Source organism: Caretta caretta, chromosome 4, assembly GCF_965140235.1.
Source record: "Caretta caretta isolate rCarCar2 chromosome 4, rCarCar1.hap1, whole genome shotgun sequence".
NCBI lineage: Eukaryota > Metazoa > Chordata > Testudines > Cheloniidae > Caretta > Caretta caretta.
The window spans coordinates 123,012,825-123,035,493 of NC_134209.1; the positions used below are offsets into that span (position 1 = coordinate 123,012,825).

The 22,669-nt window shown below is 36.9% G+C and overlaps 1 protein-coding gene across 6 annotated transcripts in view; it reads left to right on the plus strand.

Moving 5' to 3' along the window:
- The window catches only part of TAPT1 (transmembrane anterior posterior transformation 1), a 107,242-nt gene that overhangs the window by 36,885 nt on the left and 47,688 nt on the right, over positions 1-22,669 (plus strand). For 2 of the 6 annotated variants that reach the window (XM_048848808.2, XM_048848809.2), the window contains 5 exons: positions 3,592-3,615; positions 9,392-9,554; positions 15,421-15,556; positions 17,266-17,363; positions 17,656-17,725. In XM_048848808.2, the coding sequence (XP_048704765.1) occupies positions 3,592-3,615; positions 9,392-9,554; positions 15,421-15,556; positions 17,266-17,363; positions 17,656-17,725 (491 nt within the window). Of the gene's footprint in view, positions 1-2,655; positions 2,724-3,591; positions 3,616-9,391; positions 9,555-15,420; positions 15,557-17,265; positions 17,364-17,655; positions 17,726-22,669 lie in introns of all 6 variants that reach the window. The other 4 variants (XM_075128019.1, XM_048848810.2, XM_048848812.2 and 1 more) reach the window with 3 other exon arrangements.

Below are 22,669 nucleotides of genomic sequence, written 5' to 3' on the forward strand. Positions count from 1 at the left end.
CATTGTCTAATTCATGGATGTTTTAAATGTGATGACTTCATATAATGTTCACACTTAATTCATGTTTACAATACACTGTAATTTTGTTTAGCATGACATGATGATGCTGTTCCTAGGCATTCTGAGTTCTCAATTTTACTTTTGTTATTTAATAACCACTGATTTGATTTGGTACAGCAAAAAATAAAATTTGGGCTTTGATTCCCAAAATTATCAGTATACACTTATGTATAGCTAAATACCATGTCAGTAGGTAAAGCATATCTATAATTACTGAAGTTATTGACAAAGCAAATCGCTGATTAACTTTCTCTTCCTCACACAGTTCAAGTAGGTGTTCTGCCCTTTGGTTGGAAAGATTTGACTAGTTCTTCCTTATAGCTGTAACCTGTAACATCATATTCCATTCTGTATAGTAAATAAAAGTGCTCCTCCCTTCACTTGGACTTTTTTCTCTAGATCTCATTAGGGAAGTTGATCAGTGTTCAGTCTCCCTTCTCCTTTTGCTCTTCATTTATTCTATTTCCTTGTAACTTTACTGTTCTTTATAAAATAGGGATTGTATTTCCCTTCCTTTTTTCTTGGAAAAACTTAAAGCTTTTCCTTTTATGTCAGACTAATCTGTATTCGTGGTAACATGTATGGTGCTTAAGTGCAAAGAGGGAACTGTACATAAGAAACATATGTGTATATTTTAATATCCCCATGAAACAAATTAGCTGAAACGTTGAACAAGGAGATTCCCATATCTGGGATAAATTTCCTGTCGCCATTCTACTTGAGCATTGTCAGGTTTTGACATACCTACTTTACAGGTTAGAGAATATAAGCTCTTCAACAATTTGACCACTGAGTTATTCTAGGTCCCTTTCTTTGGTCTAGCTTTAAATCTGTTGTGCAAATTCTGGTTCATTATATTTGTTAGAACAACATTAATTTTAACTTAGATAGCTATATCTTCACAGATGCTCAAAATTACTGAATCTACAGCTTATCTACAGTATATTCGTAGTTGGAGCAATTCAAGAGTCTGTCACTAAGTGTAAACTGCCTGTCATTCTTGCTCAGCAAAACTGGCAGGACTTTGGTGCTGTTTCCCTTGGGACTGAGTGATAGTGTGTATTTTTGTCGTTTGGCAGGCCTAATTTCCTTAGGTCTGTATTCCAAACATAGAGTGGGTGTCTCTAAAGATTTGACAGATAGTTTAGGAAGTTAAGTAGAATTAGTAAGGCAATCTTACAAAACTCTTAACTCAAATAATTCCAGTGACTGATGTCTTCCTCCAAGGAAGATAAAATTCTCCTAAATTCAATAAATCTTTTTTTGCTATTCTTACTGTTAACTAAATTCTGGATACTAACCAAGATATTCTTCAGCCACTCAATCATGCTGTGCTGGAACACCAATTCTAATGTAAAGGATTTCCAAAAATTTGTTGGAATAAATCTCTTAAGATACTTCTCAAGAGTAGATTCTTAAACTGTACTTCTGAGAAAAGTACGAGATGTTTCCTTGACAATTGAGCCAGATCTGATTAGTTCAGACAACAGATTTCCTAAGCATCTTAATCTTTTGCTTGTAGAATTTTATAAGGATATTGATCATTTATTTTCAGCCTAGCATAGCTAAAGGCCCATGAAGAAATGATAGGAAGATCTTTGTTCATAATAATATTGGTACAGAGAGTCATAGGATGAAGTCTTAAAATTGCACATTATCCAAGACAGTTTCTTAGGTATTAGGACTAAAGAGGATCCTATAATTCTATAATTAAGCCATAGAATGAATAAAGACTAGATTAAATTACATCTTTGTTCTTTCCTGAAAGTGAGGTTTTTCTATAATCTCAGACTTTTTTTTTTTAAAGCAGCATTCTAGAAAATACTGAACTGGATTATAAATTTTCTCATATGGGAAGAAATGTCAGTATCTAAATATTAAATCCTTGGAGTGTTTCCCTAAAATGTTCAAACTTGTTCTGTGATGTGGAATTCAACAGATCTATCTTTTAAATATACTTGGTATACAGGGTATGTTATTGCTCTGCTCATTTCTTCCTAAAAGGAATAAGTAGAACTAGGTCCAATTATAATTAATTTAGCTCCCTTCTAGGCCTAATTGTAGTGGCTATAACTATAAAATTCCCCATTATCCATTTTGGGCTTCAGTCCTTTCAGTAGGAAATAAACAAATGTTACTGCTTTACTTCAAAGAAAGAACTATAGCAGAGAGAACAGTCTAGAAAAACCAAACATACTTTTCCTCTATGGATCTTGTTTCTTTGTCATATTGTCAGACCTTTTTAAAAAAGTAAATTGGAGTTTCCATTACATACCGACTTAGTCCCCAGCTTTTTGTTTTGTTTTTTGGGAAGGTGTTTTTTGTGCTAAGAACTAGTTCCAGCCCTTGTACTCACATAGATTCTTCACTGTCTGATGAAATCACTGAGAAGGCAAATGTGTGTCTTCTTCCATCAGGATATATTCTAATTTATTCCTTCTAAACAAAAATCCAAAACCCTGTCCATGTGCATTCTGTGTATGCTACGTTAGAAAAGCTTATCAGTGTCAGGGCAGACGTCCATCTTTCCTTTCCATAACTACGTAGTGTAGCGACATTACAACCTTCTCTCTTTCTTTCTCTCTTGTAAATCAGACTGAAGGGAAGAGCACTTTCACTTCCTTTATAGGATGGAATGTGGTGTCACAGGGAACTTCACCATGGTGAGTAAATCCTGATTTTCCTTTTATGCTATCAGCAAAATTCACATCTACTTGTAGTCAGTAGACTGACTGATCACAATATATAAATGGACAACATAGGTAGATTATTAATTAACTTTCCTGGGTAAAAAGTCTGGCACTTATTATACGTTGCTCACGGACGTATGGCTCTTTATAGGAAAGCATAAAGGCTAACCCTTGCTATTATAAATAGACTTGTATAAGTCACATAAGACTCACATAATAGTCTTATGCGACTTTTCTTGGCTATGGAAATATAGTTTGATATTAAAAATCAGTTGGTTTTAAAAATTGTGTAGGTAGTGTATGTGTACCACTTCAGCCAACGTATAAAAATTCTTAACATCATAGCCCCTGCTCTGTTTTCATTAATTATCTAGCATAGTACATGGTCTGTTTTTACTTTGTATAGTAATACATTGTATTCCAAATGCATCTCTGCACCATCATAGTTATGTTTTTTGCTTGTACTTTATTTTTTAAGCAAATTTTTAAATTAAAACGACAGGAGATTTGTAAAAACTGTAACCCAGTTAACTGAGTGAAATTACTTTGTATCTCTGGGTGACCACAAGACCAACTTCAGTCTCTGGATTTCTGAAAATATATCTGCATTTCACCAGGTGTAAAAAACTGAGCTAATTGTTTTGTTTTTCAGAAAGAAAGTTATAGATATTGTGAAAATTTTTAGACTTATTTGCAAAATAAAATAGACACTTAAAATTGTGCTAAGTTCTTCATTTGCTGACTTTTAATATTATTGCTGCTTGTTATTTTAAAAGGAAATTAAGTGAATTTTTTTTATTGTTCTCACATGAAGTCTTATTTTGCATTTGTTCTGTGACAGCTCTCATCAGGGCCTAAGTGTCAGGTTGGTTTTATGTTATGTTCTTAGCATGGTCTCGTGCTGTGTTTGCATGTAGTTTTTGTGGTGTTTGAAAAGTGAAGTGCCATTTAATATTGACAAACTTAGCCCCATTTTGTCCTATATTTCAAATGGAGGTGTATGAGCAATACCTTAATATTAGAAACCAGTTGAGGAGAACTGCACGCGCACATGCAGACACACACACACCTTTTCCAAAGCAAAAACTGACACTGATTTCAGTCTATATGCAGGCATGCTTATAGCAAACTCATTTTGGTTTTGTTTTCCCTGACATTTTAATTAGTAAAGATATTTTTATGAAAAATAAAAGCATTGTTTTTTAAGCAGTAGCCTGCTCGTTCCTGTTTATGCCTCATTTAAAGTCATAATCCTCTAATTCAATAATATAATTATGATGCTGCAAGTGAAGGATTAAGACTTCAGTTGAGGAAAAATATAAATATAAATATATAAATATATAGCTAAAAGTTTAACAATTCAGTTTTCATGTAAATATCAGTAATAGTTATAAAAAAGGAGAAACGAAAACCGATTTAAATCTATTAGCAATAGTTGTGTTTAAATCGAATGTTCTTTGACTTTAAAGAGAGATGTGGTCAATACAGTGAGGCTCAAAATTTAGAAGTGATTTATTTTTAAACGTACAATGCTTAATATTTAATTGAAAAGTTGTAATGAATATTTTTTTAAAATTCAAATGAAAAGATTTTTGTTTGGACTGAAAAATTCACTTAGTTTTGCAACCGAAACTTGAAGTGTTTTTAGTGCATAAACCAGACAGTACAACTAACTAGCCTGTTGCATTATGTAAGTTCAGTGAAATGCAATAAGTACTCTATATAATTAAGTAAATTAATTTTTATAACAAAATCTGGCTCAATCTAAGATAGTATTAATAATGTGTTCATTAATAACTTGATATGTTTTTAAAGGATTTCAATCATAACTATCTTACATTTTTGTATAATCTGTAGTGTGTATTACTGTGTATTTATTTGTATTACAATAGCGCTATGAACTCTGTTTTGCTAGGTGCTATACAAACGCAGAACAAAGTCAGTCCCTGTCCCAAGGGGCTTAGCATCTAAGTATAGAACAAGAGACAGCAGATGAATATCAACAGACAGGGAGTACAAGTAAACAACAAGACATTTATTGATTAGCATGAAAGACTGTGGTTGCTGCATACTAGCAGCCTTACCTACAGCAGCTGTGATGTGAGGACAGCAGGAATAACAATAAAAAGGTTGTCTAACACTTCCCATTATAACAGCCTGTCTTCAATTGCTTATAACTTTGTCAATTTTTAACTGCTTAGGTTGAAATATTCCATGCTTAGTGTCTGCCTCAGATTGTTTTGTTTCTGAAAGTTTGAGCAAAAATGGTTCAACTGTTTTTCAATAACAGGGCTAGTGAAACATAAATAGTTTTGCTAGTATTTATTAAAAAGAGTCCGAGTCTTTTCGCATGGCTCTCGTGCCTCAGAACTTTGGAACAGTAATTCAAAATTTGGCAGGGGATCAGCTGGTGGCTGAACAGAGAATAAATTGGGTGCTACTTTTTACGCTCTTTCACATATGCAACAGCGTGATAAAATTATAAACAGTAATGGCATTAAAAGGCAACAAATTTTAAAATTGATAATCAGTTGTTGCATAGTTCATAACTCGCTGCCAAAGAATATTGAACCAAAAGATAGACTTAGTCTTATATAAATGTAATCTTTTTTGAATCTATTACACTTAAATTAGTTAAGAATTTTAAAAAGGTAATAAATTTTCTGGAATAAAAACCAATCATTTACTGCCTAGTATTGGAAAGAAACGTCTCTTTTGGGCATATTCCTGAATATTTTTCCATCATGAGGATTTATCCTCTGAAGCATTAATCAGTATTTGAGACAACAAGATGTTGGACTAGATGGACAGTTTGACTGGATCGAATGTGGCTACCTGTGTGTGTGTTGTGTTTTTGTATAGTCATACATTTTGAATTTATAATCTAAAAAATTTAGAAAAGTACCTAGATGTTGCAATTTAACACAATACAAGGTAAATATAACGTGATATTAGAATTAGAGAGAGAAGATGGATAATTTTTGTGCTTCTGTTCTTTTTGTTTTGCAATCAATTGCCACTTCTGCTGTGTAAGAGCAGCTAGGCCAAGGATATTTTATCCAGATGGCCCTTTACTTACAAACAAACCGTACATAAGAAATTTGCTGTCTCTTGTGAGCTGATGCTTAAACCACAACAATAAAAACCCCTCATGTTTGTTCTTAGGTGTCTTTGTTGCCTTTTTGTTTTTAGTTTGGCTTTTGTTTTTTGTGGTGGGCCCATAGAAGATATGCCATCACTGCTTCTCCTTGGGATAAATTTGGTAAAAATCAGTAGCCTGGCTTCTCTTCAAAATATTGGCAGCACTGAGTAAAATTGTGAATAAGTTTATTATATCATTATATTATGGATCCTTTATATGTGGGATAAAGATAGCTAAAAATGCACTAGCCAGATTACAGGTTTTGGATGCCAAACTCTCATCAGCTTTATACATTTAATTGACTTAGTTATTCTGGATACCAGTAAACCAGGGTTTTATTGTGGTTCATTTTACTCATGCTCTACCAATTGTTAAATAACTTCAATGGTACAGCTGTTAGAACAAAGAAGGGTTTGGCAAGGACAGATGGCAATGCAGTATGAGCCTGAAACTATTTTTCTTCTCCTAGAATAATGTACAATACAAATACTGTAAAAACAAATATTCTCTGCAGTTGAAATACTCCTGAAATGTGAGCATTTGTAATTTTTTTCTTCATAATGATATTTGTGTGTTTCTGATCTTTTGCACAAGTTTAGACACTTGGGCTTTGTTTCTCCCAAACAATAGATAGAGACAGAACTCCTTCCTACTGTTTGAGATGCACGTAAGACATTTGTTTAGAATAGCATGGGTATAAAACTTGCACATGGTTAAGTCATTGATTTATGATTGTTTCAAAAATGGAATTTAAAAAAAAGTCTTCTGAAGCAAAGAAATTTTCCCCTATTTGTTCCTTTTCATTGGTCAAACATTGTTCTTTTTCTATAGTTTTGCATTATATTGCAATAGTCAGGGATGTTTAAGGGGCTGGCAGCAGCTACTCATGTAGGTCTTAAACTGGCTTTTCTTATGTCAGAAATATAATAATTTTTAAAAGTAGATAATTTTTCCCCATTAGCTCATATTTAAAGCAAAATAAATTTGAGGTTAAAATAACCTTTTTTTACATTCTTGACAACTGGAAAGATCTATTTAATTGATGTGACATTAACATCACAATAACCCTTCCTAGCCTTTGATATATTGCCTCTGTACATCTCCACTATATTCTTTTAAGTACCATAACACAGTGATGAACAAAATAGCTTGGTAGGACAAAAAACCCAGTTGAAGGTTGGCCTCTTGTGTGCTTGTAAGAGGGTAGCCTCACTTACAGCTTCACTGCCTGGCTAGAGCCCTGAGAGAGATTGAGTTCTTTGGTCTGTACCAACATCTATGGATGCTCTATGGAGAGTGAGCTAGTGAATGCCCCAAGATTATCCTCATAAACAATAGTAAAGTAAATTGAAACTTCTGTGCAGTGGATTATGGAGAAAACAAATTGTTCTTTTCTTCACTGAAAGGAATCATGGGTTTTTTTTAGACTGTCTATAATTCAAGATTCTAAATAAATATGTAAATAATCAGTTGGAATCAATAAAGAATTGTGTGGAGTGTGTGTAAAACACTGCAGAGAGTAGGTGGGCTTCTGATTTTGTCAGTCCAAGGAGAATGTAGAATTTGCCTACTTCTGTTAAGTAAAGTAATCAGAGACAAGATAGGTGAGGGGTATTATCTTTCACTGGACCAACTGTGAAAGATGCTACCTCACCTACCTTGTGTTTCACATGTCCTGGGACCAATGTGGTTTACAATAGTACTGCAAATAAGTAAAGTAATCTGCTGCAATGGAACTGTATACCTTATGTAATTTATGTACACCTAGCCCGACATGTTCGTTGTATTTTTATACCACAATTTTTGCTTTGGAATTGTACTAAAATGTAGAGGGGTTTGTCAACATTTTATATTCTGATAAGGTACCAGTTAAATCTGATTATGGCTCTTCCTTTAATGTATCACTCATAGCATCTCTGCCATATTTTATAATTTCTACATAGAGTGATTTCATTATGTATGTGTATCTGTCCAGGCATTTTCTCTCTTGCCCGTAATTTTTTAATTTCCTTAGGCTGGTAGAAAATAAGGGCTTGTTTACTCTTGCAAATGTACTGAAATAGCTATTCCAGAGTAGTTATTTTGGTATAAGCCCCCATTTACACACTAATTCTTGTATATGAGTGCCTTTTTAATTCACTTTTTCCAGAATGAGTATTCACACAGGGGCTTAGACTAAAATAACTATTCCTAAAACGTAGACAATCCTGAAGATAAAGAAACATTCTCTGTACCCAGCTTCCAGACAGTTGCACGTCTACTACAGCTGGAGCAAAGTTGCCTTATCATTCTGGGCTCAGCTACTCCTGAATTAATGATCATGTTTTAACACTTGTGAATGCATCAGAAAGTTCTAGTGTAGACAAGAACACAATCATAATAATAATCATTTTAACTGGTCCAAGTTAACTGTAGTGTCCTTGTTTCTACTAGAGCTTTCATTTGTTAGTAAACGTGTTAAAACAATTTTTAATTCAGATGTAGACATACTTATGTACAGTACCTCACAAGATTGTTATGAGGCTTACTTCACTAATGTTTGTCATGTGCTTTTGATATTTGGACTATGGTGCTTTAACCCTTTGACCCAATCTGTAAGAATTTTAAGCGTCCGGCATCCGATTAGTGCTCAGTAGTTGATTATAAGCATTGACAGGTGAGTATCTTCCTTGGAATTTCATTGTGCTAAATATGAAGTGGGCAAGTTGGGATACTTTGTATGGTTTTTGTTAAAGTACATTGAATGGTTGGTAGCCCATACTACTAAGGCAGAAGAATATGCCTGGAAAGTGTTATGCTGTGTACTCTTACATGGGCTACGTGTTTGGGAGCTAACTTGGGCACTTCAGGTTGTGTGCTTTTGAGAAAGTTGCAGAATCTTAGTACTAAAAAGAGATATTGAATAGTATATTAGGGGTTTGTACTCCAACCCGCAGCATCTCATTCAATCCTTGAGGGAGCCATTTAGGGATCTGGGGCAAAAATTGGGGATTGGTCCTGCTTTGAGCAGGGGGTTGGACTAGATGACCTCCTGAGGTCCCTTCCAACCCTGATATTCTATGATTCTATGATCTCATTCTTTGTACTGCAATCTCAGAAGGAGGCTTCATTTCCTTCTCAAAGAGCGAAGCAAGCATGGCTACTTCTGTAAGGGAGAAGATTAAATTGATATGTAAAATGGCCCAGAATGAAAGGTTCATTAAACGCAAATAGACCTATGTGCACAAGGCTCTTGTCAAGGTTGGGGGCAAATGAGATTTTATTTGAATTTCTGGGGCCTTGACAGCTAGTAGAGAAGCAATCCTATTCAGGACTGATCTGTAATTTTGTATAATTGTTCCTAGTGCACTGCTTCTTGGTTTTTTAGCTCAGCAGTGTAAACTGTTTCAAATACTATGTATTCTCAGCCAACAGCCTCTGTCAGTGCATATCAGCTAGTGGCATTTGTATTTTGTGGCTGTATAACATATAAAGAATTATTTTGTGCTTTATATTTCAGTGATAGACGTTTACTACAACCTGCTCAGGTATGTGACATTTTCAAGGGAGTTATATTGGTCATCTGCTACTTCATGATGCACTATGTTGACTACTCTATGATGTACCATCTGATAAGAGGACAGTCTGTCATAAAACTCTACATCATCTACAACATGCTGGAGGTAAGGGCATTGACATCAAAAGGAAATGTCAAAGTATGCTTTCTTTCAGGATATCTAATATAATACTGTTATGACTTTTGTACTTTATGACTTTGGTACATCTCTCTAATATAGTAGGTAGAAAGATGTTACACCCCAAGGTGGACTTGAACATATAGCAAAATAGACCTGGACATGAAAATATCTAAAAGAGATGCTTCCATAAAAAAGGGTGCAACAACTTTGTTATACATCTTCTTTCATAAATCTGTTTCTTGTAATGCATCAGAGTTAATTAAGTTAAATAAAAAAAGAGGGAGAGAAAGTGAGAAATAGGAAACTGAGAAGAGAGTTTTGGACTGAAATTTGAAATGCAAGAGTCAGAGACTGATAGTTTGAAAAAAATTATTTGAAATAGGAAGAGCTACTGAGAAGGTTTTGCCCAGTAGTGGCAAAATCCTATGGAAGAACAAAGAAAAGGCAAAAGATAGATGAAATTTATCTGTTAAATTTTTCTTTTTAGAAATGTGCCTTTTAGTATGCTTAGGCTTTCAACCTCTCTCAGTCCATACCATCAGACAAAAGTCTGAGTACATGGATAGAGTTTCTGCCATGAGTTTAGAGGAGTGTTAGAGAAACAGGGAAGGGAAGGAAGAAAGCAGAGAGAGAGCCTGTGAGGTAGGATAAAGGGAAGTCCTGTAAAAACTCAAAGTATATGTGTAACGGGATTCAAGCACCATGGTGGTGCCTCCTGCTGGCTGTCTTGGGAATTAGCTCTGTGCCCGCTTCAGGTGATGTCTTGCCACTGTCACTCCTGCTCTAGGACCCATGTCTCTCCAAGGACCATGGCATCCTCTTCAGCAACACAGCCCACTGGCTGTGCAACACACCTTGCTCCCCACTTCCAGGGGACCTGCAGTCCGCTGTTCAGCCACTTCCCATAGTGGCTACTGCAGCATATTGTCTGGCCACTTCCTCGTGACCCCAGCATCCTCTTTGCCCTTGCCTCAGGGCTTCTGCCTGCAAACCCCAGCAGTCAGCTGGGGGCGCTCCCCTGGTCCCTGCTTGCAGAACTGCTCTTCCTGGATGCTGGCAGTTCTGTCAGCCTTCCAGAGGCACAGTCCTTCCTCCCTGGGCTCCCAGCAGAGAACTGCTCTCCTCTGCCCTGCAGCTCCCTTTTTGTATGGGCTTGTTTGGCCCTGATTGGTTGCGCCTTTCAGCCCTTCTCTGATTGGCTGCCTCCTGCACAACTTCCCTAGGGCTCTATTAACCACTTAGAGCCCAGTGAGGGGCAGGAGCCTCATCACAATCTGTTTTTGTATTATTCATTATAAATATAAAGCTTTTGGACAACTGTGCTTTTACAACTGTGCTTTTCTTATCACTAAAATGTAACAACAGTAAATAACATTTAAGAAAATGTAATTGGATAAGGCTTGAGTCTGACCTAAGATCTGCGTATCTGTAGCATGTAAATGGCATAATGTGTTTAAGAAGCTACTACAGCCCCTGTTGTTCTGCCAGGATACTATAGTGTTCCTAATAGTCCTTGAATAATTAGTATGATACAGATGTCTAACAAAACTTTGAGGATTATTGAGATTGGGCCATGGTTTGTCCAAATCTGGAGATTTTGGTTCTAGACATGAATTATTCGCTGCTGCTGTTTGAAAATAATGAATAAGAGGGACATTTCAACCACACTATTAATACACTTCCTGAAATAAGCGATGTGTGTGAACCACCTTGGATGTGTAGTTATTAAAGCTTTCTTGTCTTGTATGTGATTATTTATTTTTAAATAATCTCGAAATCAAAATGCAAAATTCAGCACTCTGAGATCATGTGTACTGTGATATTCATAGAATCATAGAATATCAGGGTTGGAAGGGACCCCTGAAGGTCATCTAGTCCAACCCCCTGCTCGAAGCAGGACCAATTCCCAGTTAAATCATCCCAGCCAGGGCTTTGTCAAGCCTGACCTTAAAAACCGCTAAAGAAGGAGATTCTACCACCTCCCTAGGTAACGCATTCCAGTGTTTCACCACCCTCTTAGTGTCCCCTCTTCTAGGGGACATTCATCCATATATCGTTTCTTAATCTCTGACAGTATGAGTGATCATGACTTAGTAAGTAAATCTAAGTATGGTACAATTTATTAATGCTCAAAATCATTTCATTTCAGTTTAACTGTTTCAAAACATTGAACAAATACAGTGATGGCTACTTATTACAAATTGTAAAAGGAGACTTCAGTATTTTGCTCAGCAAAGCAGAAGGCGTGTCATCCCCCTCACTGAGTTAACAGGGAGAGAGTTGGAGAGTGGCATTACCTGAATCCAAGCAGAACCAGTAGTGCACTTCCCTGCTCGAGAGTAAGGAAATAGTTTCTGCTGCTCTGAATTCTGTGTTCTGATACTGCTTATAGCTACTGTAGTTAAACAAAGAAAACTCTACTGTAGTTAACAAAGAAAACTCCCTTTAATTTCAGTGGAGAAGGATCCAACTAGAAAGTGTATTGGATTTCCTTGATCTGCCATGAATAACTTCATGCCTAGCAGAGCAGGAAAAGTGATTTCTGCAGGCTTTTTACAAGCCTAAATCACAGCAGAAAACAGAGGGTCCTAGGTCCCACTCAGCATGCTTGCTGGGAACATGTTTCTATTTTACCCAAACACAGATCTGCCACTAGCAGTACACCTTTCAGGTTGCCCGTATAGGAATAGAGACTTTTTAATTTTTTTTAAAAAGGCAATAACCAGATTTACATTTGTATCAAAATATACTTACCTCAGATTTCTGATTTTGAAATTTTAATTTGGGGAAATGATTAGGCTGACAAAGATGTTTACAATGATGTTTTCGGCTATCTCTGGGTCAGAGAAAATTGTCCTGCAAATGGATTTGATAGAAATAAAAACTTCCAAATAATGTGCTGAATGCTGCCCCAATAACCAGGCTTAAGGGATGCATTCAGCCCAGTTGGCTTAAAATGACGCTTTTCTTTTTTTAGATTCAGACCCACCGGCTCCTGCTCCTTATGAAGCCCCAGCGTGTGTTATGCTGGTGACACAACATTCACCATGGAACTCTACTGGAGCCTGGAGCCGGCATATAGGGTTTAGGTAAGTCCACTTTAAAAAAAATCCCAACAATATTGCGTGGTGGTTCCTTGTTTTATACCCTATGGGATATAAAATATTAAAATGTTAAAAGAAAAAAAAGCCTTTTAAACCCCCCGCAATATTGTGGGTAAAACCAAACTTACCTGACTCCTTAAATATTCTATAGTGGGTGCCACTTCACCAAAGTGCATGATGGGGCATCACACGGAGCTGGAGCTAGGGGTTGTTGACCATCTTCACTGAGAAAAGTAAAAAGCCGAAAACAATGCCATTGTAAATATCCTTTTGAATTAACCTAATTCTTTTCCTAATTTAAAATTTCAAGCTGCTAAATTTGAAATAACTCAGAGCAGGAGATTCTATTGTCATAATGCTGAGAGGGTAGCCAGTTAATACTAAATGCTACTCTTAAGTGTCTTATTTGGGACATTCAGCATTTACTGTACCATTTGCTGTTTTGGTCAAATCTTCACCTTTAAGTTTTTTAGTGGTACTAAATAATGAATGTTGGCTTGAGTTTGTTGAACTTTTCTAATTTCTGTCGAAGTTGCTCTTCAATAACCTCTTAAAATTTGAGTAACAGCTTTATATAAAAAAAAAAGAAGAAAAAGAAAAAAGCACTGAGCCCTGGCTGACTTTACTTTTGTTCTATGAAAAACCTTTTAGTTAATGTGGAACAGTATAGTACTTGCTTGTATATCTTCTTTTCTACTCTGATAGCTTTTACTTATCTCAAGTTGTCATTTTTAGTTTACAAAAGAACAGCTGAATGAAGCATTAATCTATCTTATGACAGTGTTTGTTTTTATATCACAATGTTATTACTACAGTTTAATAAGGAATGGTAATATATTAGTGTTGTCATATTTATCTGTTTACTTGGTCAGACTCATAAGAGATGGAAAATACTTATTAATTCAGCCAGACATGCTGTCTGAATATAGAATTGTTCTCTAAAGTACATCTTCTAGTACTTTGTTCATTTTAATTTTAAATATCCCAGACTTGTATGTATGTACTGGAGGAAGAGGTTCCATCACTTCTTCTCTGAACTGCCTCCAGTTGCTGAGAACTAAATTTAATCACCTTGACCTTTCTTGCTGCTGTATTGAATAGCAAACTCTTGTAATTTGCTATACACGATTATTCCTACATTCCTTTCAGAAATATTGCTTTCTGGGTTCTTCCTCCCCTGTTGCGTATATATTTTGGATTGCGTTTCCTCAGATGTTTGCAGTTTTCCAAATCAGTTCCCATGTTACGTTCAGCCCATTTTTCTAATCCCTCTAGATCCCTTTGTATCATTTTTCTGTTCTCTTGGGTATTTGTAATTCCTTTAAATATTATCTGAATTTGTGCCATTTATTCTATGCTCCTGGGCATTAGTAAAGATGTTATACGAACAAACCAAATGCCAATCTTTGCAGTACCCCACTAGACATCTCCTCCTCCCTCTTTCCCGAACTTGATACTTCTCTGTTTATCATTACCTTTTCCTTCATTCTTTTTAAATATTTGGAAAAAATGAGAGACAGGCTGGCTTTGAGGCATGATAGTGAACATGTTGCTTTGTGAAAGAAGTTTGAATTGCAACCTGTCACTAACCACCATAGCTGAAGTTGTTGCCAAGGCCTAGGATTTCATGTCATAAGTACATAAGAATGGCCATACTGGGTCAGGTCCATCTAGCCCAGTATCTTATCTTCTAACAGTGGCTAGAGTGAGATGCTTCAGAGGGGATGAACAGAACAGGGCAATGTCCCTGGTCATCCAGTCTCAGCTTCTGGCAGTTGGAGGTTTAGGGACACTCAGAGCATGGGGTTGCATCTCTGACCACCTTGGCTACTAGCCATTGATGGACCTATCCTCCATTAACTTATCTAATTATTTTTGCTCCAGTTATATATTTGGTCTTCACAACATCCATTGCAACGTGTTTCACAAGTGGACTGTGCAGTCTGTGCAGAAGTACTTCCTTTTGTTTTAAACCTGCTGTGTATTAATTTCATTGGGTAACCACTGATTCTTTTGTTTATGTGAAAGGGTAAATAACACTTCCTTATTCTCTGTCTCCACACCATTTATGATTTTACAGACCCCTATCATATCCCCCCTTACTCAGGTCTTTTCTAAGCTGAATGTTCCCAATCTTTTTAATTTCTCCTTGTATGGCAGTTGTTCCATACCACCTAATTATTTTTGTTGCCCTTCTCTGTAACTTTTCCAATTCTGATCTATCTTTTTAGAGATGGGGCAATCGGAACTGCATGCAGTATTCAAGGCATGGGTGTACCATGGATTTATGTAGTGGCATTATGATATTTTCTGTTTTATGTTTCCCAATGTTCTGTTAGCATTTTTGACTGCCGTGATGTCTCCAAGATCTTCCTTGAGTAGTAACAGCTAATTTAGACCCCATCATTTTGTATGTATAGTTGGGATTATTTTTTCCAATGTGCATTACTTTGCACTTATCAAGTAGGTGTCCAATGCCTGAGTAAGTCCTGCTGAAAGAGAGGTATGGTGGGGGTTAAGGAAGAGTAGACCATTTAGGAATATGAACAAGGCAACTATAACATAGCATTGGGAAAGCTTTGCAGAGAAATGATGTGTCCAAAAAAGGAAAAGAGAAATCATATGAAAAAAATTGAGCCTCTAAGGCCTTTTTTGTGGGTTGAGCTTTAACTATTGCAATGTATTTAAATTAGTTATTTTAATAGGAGAAGCACTGTTTTAAAATATTAAAAGGTCTCTCTCTCTAGGTGGCTGATCGCCTGTTTTCCTCTTTTGGGCAAGATATTTTGGATGCCCTTTATTGGACAGCTACTGAACCTAAGGAGAGAAAAAGAGCTCATATTGGTGTGATTCCTCACTTCTTCATGGCAGTGCTGTATGTCTGTATCCTTCCTTGCTTTTTGTCAATTAATTGCAACAATTTTCTTTAGCTTGTTATACATTAGGTTAAAAAAGTTTCTCAATAAATTAAAATAAGAATGATTTTAAAACAGAATTGTGTAAAATTATTTGAATATGTTTCTGGGCTTGCCTGAAATTACATATTCATGTTCATTTTCAGAATAAGATTTACAGTACTTCATTTTTTTTAAAAGTAAAGTGAAACGCTTTTAACCTGCCAAGATGTGAGTTAAGGGTTGTATTTCTCATGCAGCAATTGATGATCTTGCTGACACCAAAAGTGGAGCAAATGGAAACAAATCCCTGAATTTTTATGTGGGGACTCTGAATGAATATTGATTGTGCTTAGACTTAAGTATTTTCTCACAAGAGGTTTTTAAAACAGCAATTTTACTATCTTCGGTACAGCATAATTGCCCTCCTAATTTGAAAAAAATATGATAACTCTTTAACAATTATTTTTGCTTCCCTCCTACAGCTGTAGGTTTTATTTTCTAGTTTGTCACTAGATTAAATACACTCACATACTGTATTTCTCCTGATATTGCTCTGTGCAGCCTTGCAACACAGTGTTGTTCTTTAACTGGGGAGGTTGGCTTGAGGTGCCCTTGAGAGAAGCTTGTCTGTCAATCTTCTTGACTTCCAAATTGGGTTATAGAAGCAAGAAACTTCATATGGCTGAAATTCATATCTTCTTTATGGTATTATTAGATTTAAATTTCTTACTGCTTCGGCTATTTCACCAGCCTGCTTCTGTGACAGCTCTTCTGGTGACCTTGTTTTCTCTGTGGCTGACAAGATGTGGTGTCCTTAACCTAGATCAACAAGAGGTACAGAAACCAGCAGCAGTAGTGATAGGTCCAGAATTAATACATGCCAGTTACAGTGTGCAATGCAGTCGTTACACACTCAGTCTCCATCTTCTCAAGTACTTTCAGGCTATATTGACATTTCTCTTACGTGATGACATTGGGCTCTTTCAAAACAGGAAACCTTGATGCAGCCTGGAACATGATCTGCAAAAGAATGCTGTTTCTATCAGAGTAGAATGAGCTGCCTAGTAGAGGACTTCAGTGCCTTAACTTAATACTATGTGGTTAATGTTGTAAAACAGTGTGGTACATTACAAGCATGCTGTGGAAATATAAGCAGTTCTGAAACTCACAGGTTTGAGTGTAAGAAATTGCAGTAATTTAAAGGAGTACTGGTGGCACCTTAGAGACTAACCAATTTATTTGAGCATAAGCTTTCGTGAGCTACAGCTCACTTGATGATGAAGTGAGCTGTAGCTCACGAAAGCTTATGCTCAAATAAATTGGTTAGTCTCTAAGGTGCCACTAGTACTCCTTTTCTTTTTGCGAATACAGACTAACACGGCTGCTACTCTGAAACCTACAGTAATTTAGAATCTTGTTACACTGCTCATGTAAAAAAGCATATCAACACAATGATGAAATCCTGGCCCCATTGAAGTCAATGAGAATTTTACCTCCACAAGTACACTATACCTACTAATCTACTCCACTAATTAATTTTTCAGTGATGCATGAGATATTTTTGTATTCTCTATTAATTTTGAGGACAAAATAAGATTTGTGTGAATTTTTTTCAAAGTTTTGGATGATGCTAATATAATACAGTACAGAAATGTGCTTTTCAAATATCATTTTCTTTAACACTGCTATTTTCAGTCTTGCATGCTATTCTTATAATGGTCCAAGCAACAACACTTAATGTAGCCTTCAACTCCCACAACAAGTCACTGCTTACCATCATGATGTCTAATAATGTAAGTATGAAGTAAATTTGATTTTTACCTCTGAGTAATAAGCAGATGCTCATAAATGAAAGAGATGAACAAGTGACACAGTGCATTTTAGCATCATTGTTCCACAGGACAAATTTTTAATGCTTAGAGAGTAGTATAACTTCATAATTTATTCAGATGCTATGTTTAGGATAGCTGAGGGTATATATAAAATTAAGTGTTTGATCATCTTTGGCTTTCAATTAAAAAAAAAATTAACATTCCATAGTACATGGATAATCTGTAATGAAGCTAACTGTGTTTAAAATTACAGTTCGTTGAAATAAAAGGAAGTGTTTTCAAGAAGTTTGAGAAGAACAATCTTTTTCAAATGTCAAACAGTGGTATGTATATTTGCGTGGGTCAGAAAAATATTACTAATTCAAAATGTGTTTTTATTTCAAGTACAGTCTTCCATTATGTTTATGGTATTGACATGATAACAGGTATTATCTTGAAGTAGACGTTGAGCACTCTATATTTCTGTTAACGTAGAACTGAGTTCTAGATCTCCTCATTACTGCTTTGTTTAATAAGACTAAACCAAGAATTCAGTTTTAGGAACATTGTATTTGCACAAATAACTGTTTGCATTTTAGTACCTAAATACAGTAACTCCTTACTTAACGTTGTAGTTCTATTCCTGAAAAATGCGACTTCAAGCGAATCCAATTTCCCCATAAGAATTAATGTAAATAGGTGGGGTATTACGTTCCAGGGAAATTTTTTTGGCCAGACAAAAGGCATTATATACTTTTTAAACAAGCAATTTAATACAGGTATAAGTTTTAAAGAAACAATTTAATACTACAATCTTCATTGCTTAGTATGAAGCTTGGTTGAGGTGGTGGAGTCAGAGAGTGGAAGAGGGTGGATTGTCCCCCTGCACCTCTTGCTGTTCTTGCAAGTACAGGCACCGACTTTGCTGGGGGCGGGTGGGGCTCAACCCTCAGCCTGTCCACTCAATCCCTTACCGCAACCGCCTACCCTTAACCCAGCTCTTCTCCCCCCCAACTCCTTCCCCTTTACTCCGCACGCTGCATCCTTGCTCCTCCCTCCTGCCTCCTGAACGCCGCAAACCAGTTGATTGCTGGGGGCAGGAGGCGGGGGGAGCGGGGAAGACGCTCATCTGTGGGGTCTGCCAGCGTGCGGGAGGCATTGGGGGAGGGGAGCGTAGGGGAGCTGATGGGGGTAGAGGGGCTGCCAACCATGGACAAAGCACAGCTTTAGACAAGTATGTTGTGTAATGGAGCAGGGACGTAAGATCGAAACAACGTTAAGCAAGAGGACGTTAAGTGGGGAGTTACTGTATGCCAGGAATCTGTCTATGCATTGGCTAATGTCTACTTAAATACACTCTCAAAATTCACACATTTAACCTACTCAAACACCATTTAAGATTATTGCCAAATTCAGAAACCTGTTGTACACTACAACATTATTAAATGCCACTTAATATATGCCTTATTAGCGAGTATCCTGGCATCTTTGCTATGTTAGCGATCATTGGGGCTTATGTGCATATCACTATCATGTTTTATTCTGGTAAGCAAACAATGTAGTGAAATAAATGTACTTAGAGAGTATATTATGACAGAATCATGGTAGTTTTTAGAGCGTGTCAGTAGATCTGCACATTAGATAAAATTAAGACCACAAGAGGCTTAGGTCTTGTCTGTGGTACATAAGTCCATCCTTGAGGGATGTAAATTGTAGTGCACGCAGTTCACCAATTGGCCTGTGTGAACCCTGCTAACACACACTAAAAGTTTCCTGCTGGATGTTAATGTAGTCCTGTTTCAAATGCTCGCTAGAGAATTTTTAGTGTAAGCCAGTAAGGTCAACTCAGGACAGTTAGTACATGACATGCTAGTGTACACTAATTTACACCCCGCTAATGCAAACTAACACACTGTATAGACAAGCCTTTAGAGAACACAAACTGTGCATCTGGTGCTTATGATTACGTTGCTGAATTTATTGAAATTTGGAAAAACTCTAGATTAGAAAGATTGTCCCAGGAAGAGAAGTCTCAACTATCCTTTGACTTAAGTACTTTTGTCATAATATTTCAGGTGGCCAGTAGAAATTTTCATATTAATTTCAGTACCTAGTTAGGAAAAATATTTTTTGACGCTTTGAGACATAGTATGATGTTGAAGTGAAGTGGTGTTAAGGGGCTATTTATTCCTGGTATCTCCTCATACAGATGCAGTGCATTAACCTTAGAAAAAAGAATCTTTTGTTTATCAGTTCTTCATTACATGCATATGTGATAGGCAAGAGTTAAAATTAAAAATTACATATGAATGCACACAATCACGCATGAAATAAAAAGCTTTAATTTTCTTTGATACTCTCTCAACTTTTAAATGAAGAAGATACTTTCCTTTAAATCAGGCTTTAGTAAAGAAATGAAACCGATGATTAACTGTAAAACTCTACCTAAAATGGATCATTTGAAGTGTTCCGAGAGTTAGATTTTAGCAAACTGTTTCATCATTTGAATATCTGACTTGTGTATGTGAGACACTAAGATCACAGCTCTGTCACAGTCTTCACTTCTGGAGGGGAATATATCTAGTGAAGTTGATTGGGCTCTTAGGTCTGCCAATTACTTGCTTTTTGACTCTGAACAAGATGATTTGTGTCTGCTTCAGTGAGTTTATCCCTATGGAAAATCAGTGTGATACTACTTCAGTGAATGTTGAGAGAATTATTGTTTTCATGGTGCCTTTAACTTCTTGGATAAGAGGTGATAGATGAGTAAACATAGTAGAATAATAAAACAATAAATTTAAATAATTCTCCTATTACATTAATCTTGTCTTTTTTTATTGGAAGTCTGTAAAAGCCAAAAAATTGATACTCTTCACCCATGTCAGAAAGAACTCTTATCCAGTACTAGTCATGATAATTTCTGGTGGCCACGTTTAAATATCAACTTTAAAGAATGAAATGTGTAATTAAAATCTGCTTAGTGCGAGTCTTTGTGCCAGTAAAACTGGATTGCTGGGGAATGTTCGCAAAGTGAACATAAAAACGGGTCTGAGCAAGGCCAAAACAAATTGTCTCTTAAGCTTGAGTGAATACTTGGAAAATATTTGCAATATTCACCCAGCTCAGTTTTTGTTTGGGACCCTGAAAATCATAAGACCAATCATGGTTCTTAAGTTAGTTGAGTTCTACTTAAAATAGGTAGAGGTTGTGTTTATCAACCGTTTTTCATTTATTTCTTCTATTTTATTGTTGGGCACTGTTAGCAATGATCTGTAATGGCAATGTCAAGTTTTGCTCCTAGCCATGGGACGAAGTGAGGCCATGCATTATGCCAGATGGGTATAGAAACAGATGAGTGCATGCAAGAGTGCACAAAACAAGTGAGTTTATTCTCTTCAAATGGATAGATAACTTTTCCTGAAATGATTCACAGAACACTCATGAATCACCACATATTGTATGCCTAAAAAGAGAAAATAAGTTTTCTAAGCTTTCCATGTGTGTTTAGAATTTCAGATGTAGAGTAATACTTTTCTAACAGTATAGACAGCACTAATTAAGCACTGCAATTTGCAATTACTGTCTGGCAAATCAATTTGTAAGATTGTTCGTATATTTGGTATTAGCCCCTTTCCACTTGTGATTTGATAGCTTCAATTGCATGCAGTGACTTTGCAAATGGGTCAAATCCATGTATTTATGGAATTCAGGGGGTAGTAAATGAGAGGAAAGTATATCTATTTAAAAAAAAAATGCTTCAATCTTGGTGAAAGCCCACCATGCTGGCTTCCTTTATACTTTTAAATCTGCCTTATCTTTATTTCAAGCTGTGCTCTATGCAGCTAAATTATTTTTTTCACCAAGAAACCAATTACATCTCTTGTGGTGAAGAGTTTGTGTGAACCATAAAATTCTTTCCTTCAATCTGTTGATTTTCCTTTTTTTTCCGTATCGTTAAATCTCTTCTCTCTGATTTGCCCATAGTTTAGCTCTGCAAACTTCCCCCTTTCTCCCCCTCCACTTCCTGCACCCATCGCTCCTCAGCTGCATGGGGAGGGATCCCTGTACAGGGAGCTGCACCCCCCATTTGCCCAATCCCCAGGCATCCAGACCCCCTCACACCCAGACCCTTCCGCCAAGTCTCATTCCCCCCACTATCGGAACCCCACCTTGATGAGCACTAGTCCTGCACCCAGATCCCCACCCCATCGAGCCCCAACCAGCTACACCTGGATCTCTGTCCCACTCCCACATCATCTGAGCCCCCCACACCCCAGTGCCAAGCTCTATATCCCCCCATACTCAGCCCCACTGTTGAGCCCCAGCAACCTTCACCTGCAGAGTCCCATTACCATTACACCCAGAAGCCCCCAACAAGCTTCTGTGAATCCAGATCGCACCCGGATCCCCCACTGAGCTGCCTGCAGCCAGATTGCCCCACGCTTGGATCCTGCCTTGCTTGGATCCGGCCCACACAGAGGGGCAGGGCCTAGGGTGTTTCTGGGCGAGGCTCACGCCTTGTGCTGTGTCAGTTGGGTGCAGCCTCTCTGCTGAATTTGTCGCGTTGGAGGAGCTGCATGGTGATCTCCCACTTCTGCGCAGTCAGTGGCCTGTGCTCCCACTGCCATGCTGGAATCTCCACATTTATTTGACAAATAAAATTTGCAGAATTTTGCAATACTGTGCGCAATATTTCTATTTTTTTCGTGCTGAATGCCCTCAGGAGTATATCTTGGACTTTTGAATTTCCATTTCCAAAAGCTAATTCTCCCCTTTGGGTTTTTATTTTTAAAATACCTTTCTTCTGACCCTATCGTCTGTTCCAGTTAGCACCCCATTTCTTTCATTCTTTTAAAATACCTTGGAATAGCTGCTAATTGTCACATGCTTCCTTACCTCACTCTACATTCTGTTCTTGATCTCCTCTCAGCTGAGTTTTTGTTCTCATTCTAATGAGACAGCCTTCACTAGTTTTTAATCACTTGCCTAGCGCAAACTCCAAAGGTCTTGCATCTATTCTTATCCCTCTTGACTTAGCTGCTTTTGATGCTGTGAATACCACTTTCTGTGCCTTCACTTCAACATGCATGTTTTGTTTTGTTTTTCTGATGTAGGATTCCAATGATTTGCCTCCTGCTTGCTTGATACATCTTCGGAGAGTATTCTCTAAAGATACTTATCTGACTAGAATGCCACTCCTGGATCTGTGGATCTGTGCTCAAGCCTGATGGGAACTCCCATAGTTCAAACTACCCCTCAAAATATACTCTAGTTTTCCAAAGTTCAGT